Source organism: Pseudonaja textilis, chromosome 3 (assembly GCF_049901715.1).
Source record: "Pseudonaja textilis isolate UNSWEBS1 chromosome 3, rPseTex1.2, whole genome shotgun sequence".
In the NCBI taxonomy this organism is placed as follows: domain Eukaryota; kingdom Metazoa; phylum Chordata; class Lepidosauria; order Squamata; family Elapidae; genus Pseudonaja; species Pseudonaja textilis.
Window position 1 is genome coordinate 77,196,474 of NC_141992.1, and position 15,291 is coordinate 77,211,764.

Sequence of the window (15,291 nt, forward strand, 5' to 3'; positions counted from 1 at the left end):
GCCCCATCTATGCTCTTTTGGCCACCTGCTGCCCTGCATTCTCTTGTCCCAACTCACCTTCGCCATCTTCTTGCTCCTATTGCTAATGAGGCGCATCCAGCCTGGGGCTGGTTTTACACTGCGAAAAAGCGGGGAAGAGACGAAAGCATCCCTTGAGCCATAGCATCCCTTTGCAAACAGATCGAGGGAAGGCCTGGATCTGGCTTCATTCTGTGAAAAAAGGTCTACAAGGCTGCACTGGGCTCTCTCCCCTCCATTTAGGGAAAAGCAACTTCCCCACCCAGGAATCTCTGAAAGGAGTGCTTCTCTGCAAACAGCTCCTGGATGGGCTGGGACTCCAAAAGAGGGGAGCGAGCTGAAAGCAGTTTTTCCCCCCCTTTTTCACAACGGGAGGCCAGTCCCAGCCCCATCGAGGAGGTCTTGGCAAAGAAACTGCCTCATGTAAAGGCCACTGGATGGGGGTGGGGTTTGGCTTTGTGTGAGAAAAAGGAAAGAAAAGCTGAAAGCAACTTCTCCCCCAACCCCCTTTTCATAGTGTGAAGCCAGACCCAGGCAGGTATGCCTCATCATCAGCAGGAGCAAGAAGATGGTGAAAGTGAGGAGAAGCAGTAAAACACAAGACGGCAGGTGTCTCAAAATGCAGGGCGGCAAGGATGACAAAAACTGAGCTGGGGTGGCTGCAGTTTCCAGGCTGTGGCAAGCAGCCATGGGGCCATGTGTTTCTGGGGTTGCTTACCATCTTGCAAGACGAAGGGCAAAAAGAGCAGAGATGGGGTGGAGACAGCTGGTTGGGTGTGTTGCGGGGAGGGGAGTTGGAAGCAACTTACCTTATTGAGGCTTGGGGCTGGCATGGACCAAGCTCATAATGGCTTGAATTGGGATGAGTCTTTGGCTAATGACTGGTAAAATTTGCTTAATGATGGCTACACAGATTGCTGGGATTGTGGTCAGTAAGTGATGCAGTCGCATGACATCCAGTGTTATGACTTTATAGCTCAGTAACCAAAATTCTGGTCTCATTGTGATCGTAAGTTGAGGACTATCTGTACTTGAATTTTGTTTGCTTTTATTGTAGCAGTCTAATAGTTAGGTTCACAGGAAATCCCACTACATTTAAAATCCAACACATAGTATGAAGTATTAAAACAAATAAACACACCAGATATAACTGTGTTGTTACTCTTACCTGCCTGTCCAACAGATTTAAATATATATATAACAAATATGAGAAAGTAATGGAGTTTTGATTGAACATGATGTACTGACAATTGTAGAAACCACATAAATGCCTGTGTTTACTTTGATATTAATTTATTTAAAGAATGAGTTGTAATAATTGGTAAAGATTCTTGATCAAAACTTCGCAAGTTTAATTAAAAATTCAGCTCCTTTTGCATTTAGCCAGAAAACAGAGCATTCACTCCTGAACTGTTCATATACATGAAAATAATGCTTGATAAAAAAATAAAATAAAATAAAACGATTCATGAAAAAATGGGATAGCAACATACGTTTAAACGTTGCTATAATTCTAATTCAACTTCTTCAGAGAATTTTAAATGTCAACTGAATTATATGGATTTTTCAAGTCTGATGAGGAAAATGTAGATAGACAGACTTGAATTTATATCTGTAACAAACATACCTGTCCCAGTCAAAAGTCCAGCACTCTTCTTTCGTGCATAAGCGCGTAAGTGGTTGGACAGGCTAACAGCACTTGTAAACGCCGTATTGCAATGCACACACGTTCTAAGCTTCACAGGCATACCTATCATTCAAAAGAAAACTATAATCCAGTTCTCTCTTTAAAAATGAAACTCTCAACTCGTTTTGAAAAACCCTGAATTTAAAGTTGTTTTAAGTATGTCCAGTGCATCAGTGCAATTGTTTCATAAGGAAGGATCTAGGTTATGGTTATTATTTTCTTATCTGGTACAAAACATCCTTCTGGGTAAGAAAAATGAAATGCATGATTTGAATCCCTAAGCTTTGCTGAATTTAACAACTATTATCACTTTGCTGCTGATTTTCACATTACAGATTTCTTTCCTAACCCAAAATACAATTCTGCAATTTGAATAGCACAGTTCTGTTAAGAAGTTTGAAAGCTTGCAATGTTCCCAATAAAGAGAATTAGAAAGTCTGGTTGACAAAGTGGTAATTAAAGTGTTTTACCCACAAGACTGTAAAAGGCTCAATACTAAATTAGGTTGCTGATGAGGGCTTGGAGAAAAAGGTGGTAAAACACACCACTGCACAGCTGTTAGACAAAACATTTTGTTCCGTGCATTTTATCTTCATTACTCTGAATGCGCAATCAATAATGAAAGTTAATGATTTGTAGTTTTTGCTAAAATCTTTGTGCTAAATAAATGATCAACAAACATCTTAGTTATCACAGAAAAGAACACATAGTGAAGCAATTCCAAACTACATCAGAAAAAAATAATACCGCCAATGGTTTCTTAACTGTATTTTCATGCACATATAAAAGTTTAGTCTTGGACAATGCTATAATAATTTTTTTCACATTATTCACATTTCAGTAGGTTAGAAAAATTTGGTGCTTGTAAGATATCATTTTTAGATATATGCAACACAAAAACCAATTTTCGTGTATTTTAAACTGCTCAAAAGCAAGGTTACAAAAGTTTTAATAACTAAGTAGCACTATAAATTAACAACCAAATCCTATATTAATTCGAATTAAAAATTACATTAGTAACAGTTGGTATTATACAATTTCTTTTTATTATTTTTGATTGAAGCCTAGAGGATAGAGCTAATCAGTATTAGGCAACATAATACAAATATCAAATATTTATTTTTAGCCAACTATTGTTATTGAGCTACCTCCTATTTTAAAGCAATTCATTGCATTATTCATGTATTAACTCATCTTTTTAGCCCCTTGTAGTTAGTTAATAAAGGTTTTCCTGTAAAGCTAGGTTATCTACCTAGGTGAAAGTAAAAGCATAATCAGCAGTCTCATGTACTATATCAGGTGACTTACTATATATAATTTCAGACTGCAAGTAGAGAATCAAACACTTGAATACTTTCCCATTTAAGACATCATTTTAATCGCAACAGGTTTTATATGATGCATTCAATCCATATAAACATTAGACATAAGCAGATCCTTCAACAGGAGTCTTCATGTCACTCATCCAACATACTCTCTTGGATCCAGAATATGACAGAACTCACATGCGAGAGAGTGTCAAGCTGCTAACTTCAGCCTTTGAGCAATGCAGCTTTTCGTAATTTCATGCCACAAATCCAGAGAGGCAGGTTGTTCACTGAAAGATCTGCACAGGCCTAATAAACATTTGACTTCACTACCTGCAATCTGTAGTGGTACAACAAGCAAATCACATGAATCTACTGATCATGTAATGTCTTCCAGTGACAGTCTGACTGCTGCATCATACTGCACTATTGAAAGACCCATAAAACAACACCCTGCATTTTCGCCGCAATTACAAAATAATTACTTAAACTAGAGTTATATTATAGTAGCTGGAATACACATTATGCAGAGATCTTGGCAAAGAACTCCAGCATTATCTCTGACTATGATTGAAAGACATATTTAAAAAGAGCATTCTAAAACTATACTAAGGACTCTGAAATAAAGACTGAAATTACTGACTAAATTTCTAGAGAATCTTCATTCAAAAAAAGTCTGAGATTCTGTACCAGAACCCTGATGGGAAACAGAGCTATGGCTACCACAGACACATTCCTAGGACACATATGACCTAACTATAGCTCACATGTAACCACACATCATCCATTTCACCAATCAGGCATATATTAATTTAAGGGAAATGCTGACATTTTTTATTACAGATAAAGGAACAACGTCTCAGCTATTTTTAGTTATTTGACTGTCAATACATTTTATCAAACAGTAATTATCATATATTCTCTTTCTATCAAACATAACAATAAACATAAGCCATAAAGAATTAAGGAGATGTTCACATGTAAAAAAAAGCATCTGTATTCAATTACCCTTCAATAACTACAAAGCAAAATTGTTTTCTATTCAGAACTTGGCCTGCACATTCAAAACATAGGCAATTTTAGGTAAGAATTCCCCCGCCCCATAATAACTTTGCAAAGAAAAAAGTTTCAGTAAGAACTGATTTTAGAATAAAGAAATACAGATAGACACAAACAAATGTATCGACAGATTTCAATTATAATCTAATAGAATAGCAGTTATAAAAACTGCTTACCTGACTGTACAGTCAAATCCATTTTTTGTGGTTGACCATCTTCATCTAATGGAAGAACACATTTTTGAACAAACCTCTTTCTTGCGGTTTGATTATGAATCTTTTGAGGGGAGATATCAAAATTTCTTTCTTCTCCCATCCTTTTATTTTTCAAGAGTTCTATCAGTGTAAGTGACTGGTTTTTTTTTTCATCATGCAATAATGATTTTGCTTCATCACATTCATTGAGGCAATTCAGCCTTTCTTCCTCTGATGCAGACACCGATATATCTTCAGTCTTTAGGCCATTGCGGTATGCTTCAAGAGGTATAACATTTTGAGACAAAAAGTCATCATCTGATGAAAGTTTCTGAGCAACAAATGGTCTGGGAATAACACGACGACTGTTCAATGCCTTAAGGATTTTTTCATATTTTTCTTCATTTTGCATCATTTCATTTAGAACACAGATTGGAGATTTATGCGCATCCCATTTGGTTTTACCAAGCCTTTTTAGGTGTCCTCGCACATGATTAGATAATCCAATTTTAGTGTCAAACCAACCTCCACAGAGCTGGCATGTGTGTTCTGTAGAACTTTCAGATTTCTCAATTGCTACAAAGAAAAATGAGTGATTTATCCATTTGCCAGATATTAGGATGCAGCTTACTTAAAACATACATATTAAAACATTCGAACAAAAGAACAAACAAATAACTGGTCAGGATATTATAAAATAAGTTAATATTCTTGTTAACACATTTTTTATATGCTGAAAACCTGTTGGAAGAAAAAGCTTACCTTTTCTCACTCGTTTCACTGGGGTTCCCGTCACAGTTCTTTTGAAATGCTGCATTTTATCACTTGTAGCTATCTGCTCAGGTGAGACAACATGGCGTGCCTCATAACTTAATCCAGCTCTGTGAAGATGCCCACGGACATGATTAGACAATCCAACACCAGTTTCAAAAGTTGCTGGACAGTATGGACAGTTTTTTTTCTCAAGTGATAAATCAGTCCAGTGAAAAACTGAATTATGCTTTGGCAATGTTGTACCTATGTTTTCCAAATGATGATGATCTTGGAAATCATGCAGATAATTGTTACCTTCGCCATCTTCATAATATTCAAAATAAAATCCATCATTTTGTTCATATCTAAGAGACGATTTACCACCACCTTCTTCTTCCATTTTACCTTTAAATAAAGGGAACAGGTTTACATGGTCCTGATTAATATCACTGTAAGAGCCATCCTCCATAGACCGTGTAGTGTAATCACACAGTTCAACATTATCCCATGAACTTTCATCGTCCGTTTCATAGCTGTCTTTTTTCCCAGCAAGTTTCTGCAAAACAACAACAGTCATTTTATGTAGAATGCCTGGAAAATTGTCCAAATCATCTCCTGCTACAGATCCTCCCCTTTTGGGTCTTTTAATCAATCTTTTTTACAGTTACATGCTTACTTTTTATAGACTCTGGGTCTTTTTTCATCACAGTTAAGAGAATCCACAATAAACCTTACTATGAGAATTATTTGAAGACAATAAAGGCAATAACCTGACAGATCTTGTCGCATCCCCTTTTAAGTGTAAAAAAAGGACTGTTAGATTTCACAATCCTATACATGCTTATGTGTGCGTGTATGTATGTATGTATATATACACAAACACATACATGGATAATTTTTAGATTTCCTGCATGATATAAATCTTTAGGATTTGGATCAGTGCTACTTCTATTCAAAATAAACCTGTCTGCAGAGCTTTGACTATACACACTTACAGCTGACTGTGCAACACTTTTCCGAGCCTTCTGTATCCTGGAGGGTCTCTTGTGGAGTTTTGCAAAGTGACTCGTCTGGAATGCAGAGCCAAATGGTCGTTTCAGATCTTGTTTTAAAACAGAAGTCTTTGGAAAGGCAGATGCTTGCTTGATTAAATGTTTAGTCCTGCTACCAAAATTTAAAGCTTCTTCTATGCTGAGCCTTTTTCTTTTATCTAGTCTAAGGCGACTGCCAAAGGGATCTATGCAAGCTGACGGATGCAAATATTCCACATGTTTTTTTAGAATGCTTCGGGCTGATGTAGTAAAAGGACACATTTTACACATATAGTCAACTGTCTTTTTTGAGGATTCCATATAGGGATCTTTCACTAATGTCTTTTTGTGTGTTTTTCTCTGGGTAATGTCTGTAGTAATCATTGCACATTTCACTACTGCCCCATGAGCAAGCCCTCGATGGCATTCAAGTTCATTCTCTGTCACAGCCATAAAGTTACATTCTTCACAGCAGTAGTATCTTTTATCTTTTTCATGGGTTTTAGCATGCTGCACAAAGGTTTTGGGACAATTGGTACCAAACACACATTGTGGACACTGTAACCGTGCACTCCTACCCTCATCCTGAAGTTCTTTTAATTCACGGATTTCCTCCATCAATTTCTGTCTTCTTTCCTGATGAATTATCATATGTTTAAGAAGGGAATTGCGATCCCTAAAGGTCCGGCCACATTCCCTACATGCATAAGGCCTCGAAACATTTAAATGACGAAAGTGCCTATTGCCATCCAAGTGATACATCATGTGCCTGTGCAGATGCTTTTTTTCCCTAAAATTCACATTGCACTTTGTACAGGGATAAAAAGATGGCTCATCAGAAATGAAATTAGATGGTGATTCCAAGTCATCTTGTTCACATTTGTTCAATAAAGTATTAGAAAGAAAAGTGCTACTGTGAACAGGGGAAATATCATCTGCACACTTATTACTTGGATTATAAATCAGTTGCTGGATGGCATCCACAACTTCGAATTCCTCATCTGTAGATTCAGGCTTTATTCTTGTTAATGAATATTTTTGTGATTCTATTACTTGTACATTCTCACTCTGCTCCAAAAATTCAAGATCTACTGATTCAGAATTGTCAGGAATATAATTAGATTCATTAAAACAGTCCTCAGTGTAGCGAGTTATTTTGCTAACATCCATCTTTCTTTTTCTCCTTTTCTGTATGCCAACTTTAGGTTGAACTGGTGACTCTTTTACGGTTTCTTCATTTGTCATAAGGAATTCTATGTACTCTTTCTGTGGGTCCCAGCTTACATCACTTTCTGATCTGAAGTCACCTGCAGCTGAGGAAATCCCTGTTAGTGATTTGCTACCATCCTCTTTTCCTAATGAATTTCTGCTATCCTCACACACATCCACTTGGCTTACTAAAGTGCTATCTGATTTTATGCTTTTTCCTATTGATGGCTCTACATCACAAGCAACTGAAGCAGAGGGAGGTAGATTTTTCATGGAATGTGATAGGTTCTTAGCATGTGCTGCTTCAGGTAACAAGAACAATACCGGACTTGAATTTGGGGTTGATGGTTTTGTGGGAAGTTGAAAATCAGGTACCACTGTGACAGATGAAGGAGAATCTGTTTGATGGCCCACAGCTTGTGCATTAGTTAATGAAATGCTGCCTTGTTTCATAATGGAAATCTTAGTTAAACTGGAGTGTAGAACTGGTCCATTAACAGAAGTTTCTGTAGGCAGAATAAAATTTTCACTAGAAACAGCAGGAGCCCCAGTATGTATAAATATAGGTGCTTGGCCCCCGCTTAAGGCGTTTTCAGATTTGTCTGTTGATAGATCTTCAGGCAAAGTCAATGTATTATTCTGAAATGATGTTTCACTCTCTTCTAATTTGGGAATGCCACTCTTCTCAGAGATGAAATTACTGTCATCTAGCAGTCCTTTAGCACCAATGATATCAGTGTTGATTTCTGCCTCATCCATACTGCTGACATTCTCCGTCCATTAAGCACTTTTCCTCTAAAGTAAAAATAAAAAAATCCATATTAGAATGCATATTAGCATAACAATAGTTTTAAGATTAAACTTGATTGTTTAAAAATAAAATGTACAAAAACATACTATTAATGAAGAGATTAATAATTTCAGAAGTGTACCTAGTTCTAAAATTCAAATTCAACATAGTATTATAGAGCAGAGATGCACAAATAATTCAAAAGAGATACACTGAGATGTACACAAAGCTTCATGTACTATATATTCACTTTGTCTGGAAGTATTTCTTCAGATGGATTTCACTCTATTGCAAACATTCCACAAATTAAAATCAAGGAAGATTTTTTGTTTATCAAAACACCATATTATAATATACATAGTAGCAAAGCATCATTCATTTTATATACTGAATGCACCACACATTTTCATCAAAAAATATTTTTAACAAGCTGTGAAAAAAGATAAAAATAAAAATTACAAATAAAGATGAAGTTTGACAAACACTTGTATATAAGATGATCATTTCTAGTCAACAGTCTACCTTATATTCATCCCAGTACTCATGTGTGTAATCACATTTGTAATCCCATTATATGTCAATATGAGATTAGATTTTTTTTAAAAAACTGTAAAATCAGCTAAAGTGCCAACCACTTCTAAAAGTTCCCCCACAAGCAACAGTATATGAAAAATATCTTGTTGAAATTTCTGCATGTAATAAAAAGAGCTGAGATTTTAAATGCTAAGTTGTTGAATCTTAAATTATAATTGCCACTGCATATGCAGTAAGTTAAGAAATCTTGTCCAGTTTAATACTTGCAGGCCCAATGAACTTTGGAAAAACCAGGAGATAAGAAACTTAAAAGGAATATAAAGGATTTGCACAGTATCTCCTATCAAGGCTACATTATGGATTTATACTGCCATTCAGAGCTACTTTACACATGTAAAAAAAAGTTTAATTACTAATACAGAGTGAAAAACCTGCAACCTTCCAGTTATTGCTACATTGTTAATGTACCAAGGACAAATGTTCATAAGGTTATTGAGAAAAAAAAATACTATTATTCAACAGTGTCTAAAGGATTATCAATTTCAATTTAAAATTATATTTGGAAAACAGAGAGTTGTTGATTTACAATCTTTCGTTGAAAAATTGTTCAAAGTTATGACAGTCCTAAACAAAATGATTTATGGCTGGTTCTCACCCTTACAATCACTGCAATGTAGGATCACGTGATTGCCACTTATAAGGTCCTCTTAGATTGTGGTGTCAAACCCGATCCCTTCGCAGGCCACATCAGGAGTTTGTTTGCCCTTGAGGGGGCGTGGCCTGGTCGTCGCAGCCAATTGAAGTGTGTGGCAAGTCCCAGAGTGATAGGGGCCTGTAACTCACCATCTCCAGGCTAACCCCGCAGGCCAACTCTGCGGCCTACTGCAGGCCAGCCTGCTTGTTTAACATGTCCGTCTTAGAGGGACTTTGTTTCAACAATTAACATGAAAACTGCATAGTCTGGCAGAGAAAGGATGAGTTACTAGATTCTTATGTTATACAGGTAGTCTTCAGTTAGCAATCACTCATTTAGTGTCTTTCTGAAGTCCCTACAGTGCTGAAAGAGACTTACAGTTGACTCTTGAGGATATGGCTGTTGCAGCGCCTCTGCATCCAATTCAATCACAATTCATGCACTTGACAACTGTTGCTGTTACAGTGCAGTCACATGATCGCCTTTTGCAACTTTCTCTGTGGCTTCTGACAAGCAAAGACAATGGGGAAGCTGGCAAGAAGTTGCAAATCAGTCATGTGACATCATACTTAATGACCACATGATTCACTTAATAATTACAACTGGAATTGCCATCGCAAGTCAATCAATTTTGCCTGTACCCATTCATGCCCTCCTCCTCATGCAGATACCTTAACACCAATAATTTCTCCTTCCTGGCTCAATCCTGCCTGAAGAAACTTGCTGTTTCAGCTTATCTGATAATAGTCTGCAATTTAATTTGAAAATATTTTAGATGATTTTTTTAAAAAAATATAGGAGAGGTTGTAAATAGATTTTAAATCCAGTATGTTAACAGTACATAAGCAATAGATATGCCAGAACTATGCTTTAAATCTACTAAAAAGGTTGAATTTACCAATTTCCATATAAAATAAAGTAATACATATGCAAGGATAAAATATCCATTAGATGAATGGATATGGCTCCATTAGATAAAATTGCTTAATACTTTTTATAAGTCTACAAAAGAATAAACATCAATTCCTAAAAAAGTATGTAATGTGTAATCAGTATAAAAATGACAATGCAGCATCCCAACTAGTAAATCATATGCGTAGAAATTCAAAAATGAGAACAAGCTCAAGCAGCAGAAAAAAATTCAAGTAAAATAAAAAATGAAATCTAAAGCATCACATTTCTATTCTTCACAATTCAAGTAGAGAAATTATTTTAATTTCTAGAATATTTGTGCTGTAAAAATATTTGTATTTTCTCCAGCTCATGAAATTCACAGACCTAGACAAATATATGCTCAGTCAATTTGAGAAACTATATTAGCTTTTCTCAACAGGAAGCAACGTTGTTAACTAAGTGGTAAATTCAGTGTTAATGAGTGGCTTCACTGTTGTCACCTCTGAGGTAAAACCTTTCATGTTCCATGTTCCACCCATCTGTTCTGGTGTTAGGGGTTCAAAAAAAGAACAGACGCTTCCCATTTAAAACAATTTTATTGGTGCCCCCTGAACAGCAGGGTGATAAACTAAGATTATATTAGCTTGTTATTACAATTATTATTTTCAGAATTAGTTCAAGAAAACTTTAACTCTGCATGAAAATACCAAGCTGCATTACTAATTCTGATACAATTGCTTTGAGTGCAAAATTGAAAAATACAATTTTTTTGGATAATTATTCAATTATATTCTGTAAATGTTATGTAAAATTTTGTTTACACACAAGGCTTATTCATTTGACATTTAACTGGATAAAGTGTTCTGAAGATCAAACAATTGGACAAAATAGCCAGAAAAAACATCAAGTTAAGAAAATAGCTATGCATTACTTTTTCAAGGATCAGTTAATTAATGTATCAAATTCGCTGTCTATATATCAAACTATTTTAAGTTGTAGTCTTCTTATATAAATTATTTTTAATTTATACAGAGAATGCATTACATCATTCATTTCAAATTGTTGATTTCAACAATTTAATCCCTCTTAAGGACATTTCCAACACTTCTGATTGTGCTTGGAAATACCTTGGAAAATTGGGGTTCAGATTCTGACAATTAAAAATTCTAATTTTGTTTATTCCATAGTAAATTTAGATTAAAGTTTCTAAGATTAACCATAGAAGAGATTACAATGCATTGTGTACTTTTCAGTTCAATGCTAACAGGAACACAAACCAATGAACTCAGTAGACTCGTTTATGTATAAAACCCGCATGTTTTCAACATTTAACATTCAGTTTATATTACAATTTAAAATCTGAATACAAAAAGTGCTATATTTAAGAAATTTAACAAATGCCATAAGATTTTATTATATAGTGAAAGCATTTAAATTAGTTCCACCCTAATTTGAATTATTGCCAATTTAGAAAATTAATCTGATGCTTTGATTCAAATGTGATCAGTTAATGTGGGGGACCGGATCTGACCCGCAGGGTGCTTAGATCTGGCCTGCGGGACCACCCTGTAAACAGCAAAGGACTGACCCGCACTATTTCTTCCAGTGAAAAAAGACCTCAGGAAGGCTGCATGTGGCCCTCCCAAGCTCTGTTTTCACTGGCAAAGGATTGGAGGAGGCTGCTGCAGCCGAAAACGAAGCTCGGGAGCTCTCAGGCCTCCACAGGTACACTCGACACGAGTGATGTCGAGCTGGCCATGCCCTGGTGCTCCAAGGTCAAACACAACCCTGATTTGGTCCTCAACGAAATGGAGTTTGACACCCCTGGGTTAATGGGTAGATTAAATAAATATAAAAACCTTTGAGTTGAATCTTCGAATTTAATATTTGAATAATCATTTCATACAGGTGTAGCATTAAGGAAATCAAGTTTTGCAGATATGATATAAAATAATCTAACGACCTCCTTGAAGTTTTATAAACTGTAAAACTAAAATCCTTCTATGTCTACACTGAAAGTACTTTTCCTTCCTGTACTTAAAAAATTAAATTAGCAAAACTCTGATGACAAATGATAAAGCACTACACATGACAAATAAGTACATTAAAGCAAATTACTTACTTCCCTTTCATTAATGCATTTTGAAATGCATTTCTCTTTATATACATCTAAAACGATACAAATATTTAAAATTCATTTTAGTATAGTCTCTTTTTTAGTCACTGAATTATAAATTATACATTCAAATCCAGTTATGACATCATATATGCATACTGATATAATACTTCCTTCACATTCTAAATATGCAATACCACCGACATATAGCTGGCTTATTAAGATTATTTTTTGAAATTATTTTTGTATCTATTTAGAAATAAGTCACATTGTTTTCAATATAAGCTTGCTTTCAGGTAAGGGGCCAAGAGTTCTTAAAACATTTTGCCATCATATCACCTTTTTGTGCAATTTTAATGTACAGCCCTAACCTAAAAATCCAAATACCAAAGTGAACATTAATGAACAATGAAAATAACACCATGAAACTTTGGGAAATGTGTACTTATTGCAACAAGATAATTAAAGGGTTATTCATGCCTCCTCTGGACTCTGTACCTACTCTATGAAGGTATATCTCTATGTTTGGGAAACTCTATTATAGATAAAGTTGCACTGAGTCAAGCTCAACTCCTGGTAACTGTATTGATAAATCAATTTTGTTTTCTTGGCAACAATATAGGATAGCAATGGGTTGCCACTGCCTTTTTCTGAACTTTTTTCAGTTTAGCTTACACGTCTGGTAGTCCCTGGTGATCTCCCATTCATATATTAATGACTGGCTCTCTTTAAGTTCTAAGTCCAGACAAGGCCAGTCAGTGCTATATCTTTACATTAAGCCCTTGATATGTAACAGATAAATATTTCATTCAAACTTTTTAAATTGAGAGTTTGCCCATTAAGATTTTTCTGCAAATAATCTTATTTTGAAGAACCACATACTGAAACAAATAACATAAAATCAGATTTAACAGACATTTGGGATAAGGGACATCCTCTTTACCCAAATGATATATTAAATCTTCATTTACTGAGAGCTATTGAACTGCAGCCCAAATTAGTTCAAATAGACAGCTCTATAAAGAATCGTCTTGAGATATTCTTTCTTTTTTCCCTTCAAAACTGAAAATAAAACTTTTTAGGTGTTTCTTTTAAAAATATTTTATTTTTATAGAAAATCTTAATGAGTTCTGCCGTTAGAGCTGCCTGTAGTCATATCATGTAAGCTTTAAAAAATGAAGCACAAAGGTCAGATCCATCTTCAGGATGACAGATTATCACTTAAATGCCCCAGGCTAGTCTTATTGTCTAGGAACTCACAAACATCACTATTTTTGCAAACTATCAGCACTTGCTATAACACCCTTACTACACTACATCTTGAAGTTACTACAAAAGAAATGAGGTGATAATTGCATATTAACATAATTATTCGGTAATCCCCTCTGAGCAAACTTCCTAGGTTATTCTATAATTCAGGTTAGATTCAACCTTCCTGTCATATCATGCTGCCCACTTTCTTTTGATGAAGATTTTTTTAAATAAAATGCACATCATTTTTCTTCTATGTACATTATTAATTGTATTTATTACAAGTAGGTTAATATTCACTGAATACTTCCTGCGTAGTGACAACCTTTTCTAAGGTATTATTATTACACAAGCTATAACGGTGTCCTCATTCAAATGCTAGCTCATTTAACCATATAACCAAATTAAATGCTATGCTGATGCCCATTAATACAGGTAAAGTTAAAAGATTTGTCAGATTCAATTAGAAATTATCATAAATTGGATTTTAAGAGCCATGAACAGAGGGAAAATAAATACTAGCATTGTTTGGTATGAAATAACTGATTACCAATGAAAGTACATATATACATATTCACAGTCATGCAAGATACCTACTTCTTGTATTTCCAAACAAAACAAGAACCCTAAATAGATCATTGCTTTCTCCCCATTTTCTTACACAATACTTTTTTTGGGGGGTGGGGGGTCATTTCATGTTAACACACTCAAGAACAAGATTTAGTTCTAAAGAAAGAAAAAATAGGAAAATGGTACATCTTTTGAAAACATGATGATCAAGGTTGATGGCTTTTGATATCATTCACCCAATTTCCTTCTCTTTATCTGAAATCATTCACACAAGTTCCCCAGCAATTCAATCAAAAGAAATAGATATTCTCTGATTCTCGTAACTGCAAAAATCCTCTAGACAAAATAGTAAGCCTGACTGCTGACCCGCTCACATATCTCACTGTTCTTTCACAAGCCTCTCTCCCTTATTTCCATTATATTTGGGAGAGCTTTATAAAACTTTGTTCATGGAGAAGAATGTTTATGTAAGGAAGCAGACAGAATGAAATAAGGTTACCAGCAGTTTCATTGTATTTAAAAAATAAACAGCTGTTCCATCTATTAATGTGTAGAAGCCTGCATACTTCAACTGAAGATAAAAGGAATTTAAGGAATAACAGATCCATCATCAAATCATTGTGATCCTTGCAACCATTTTTAATTTTTGATTAAAGAACAAGAACACAGAAGTGCAGAAAATTCAATATACATTCACTGTCATTGCAATACCATTTCTCTATTACAATAAATCTGAATCTTTTGGATGAAGAGGGTTGTCTTCTTCCCTGAATTCTCATCTTTCCCTCCTATAAATCACTAGGTACTTTCTTATTATCAATTTTTACTTTTTCTAAATTGTATGAATAACAATAAACATATAATTGTGTGCCTGTCCTCTCCCTGTCAATTTAAGCGATATCCCCAATTCCAGCCTTGGGTCACAATTCAGCCCTTAATAATTGTATGTCTTATTTAGGAACTGTGATGGCGCAGTGACTAGAATGCAATATTGCAAACTAACTCTGCCCACTGTCACAAGTTTGATCCTGACCGTTCAAAGTTGACTTAGTCTTCTTTCCTTCTGAGGTTGGTAAAATGAAGACCCAGATTGTTGGGGGCACTATGCTGACTGTAAACCGGTTACTGAGGGCTATAAAGCACTGTGAAGCAGTATATAAGTCTAAGCGCTGTTGCTATTATTT

General features: G+C 35.2%; 1 protein-coding gene across 7 annotated transcripts in view; it reads right to left on the reverse strand.

Moving 5' to 3' along the window:
- ZNF644 (zinc finger protein 644) overlaps positions 1 to 15,291 on the reverse strand; it is a 56,160-nt gene that overhangs the window by 13,764 nt on the left and 27,105 nt on the right. For 5 of the 7 annotated variants that reach the window (XM_087930145.1, XM_087930147.1, XM_087930144.1 and 2 more), the window contains 3 exons: positions 6,014 to 8,053; positions 5,028 to 5,574; positions 4,248 to 4,841 (listed from right to left, as the gene is read on the reverse strand). In XM_087930145.1, the coding sequence (XP_087786271.1) occupies positions 4,248 to 4,841; positions 5,028 to 5,574; positions 6,014 to 8,017 (3,145 nt within the window). In that variant the 5' untranslated portion in view covers positions 8,018 to 8,053. Of the gene's footprint in view, positions 1 to 1,645; positions 1,769 to 4,247; positions 4,842 to 5,027; positions 5,575 to 6,013; positions 8,054 to 15,291 lie in introns of those variants that run through there. The other 2 variants (XM_026700312.2, XM_087930148.1) reach the window with 2 other exon arrangements.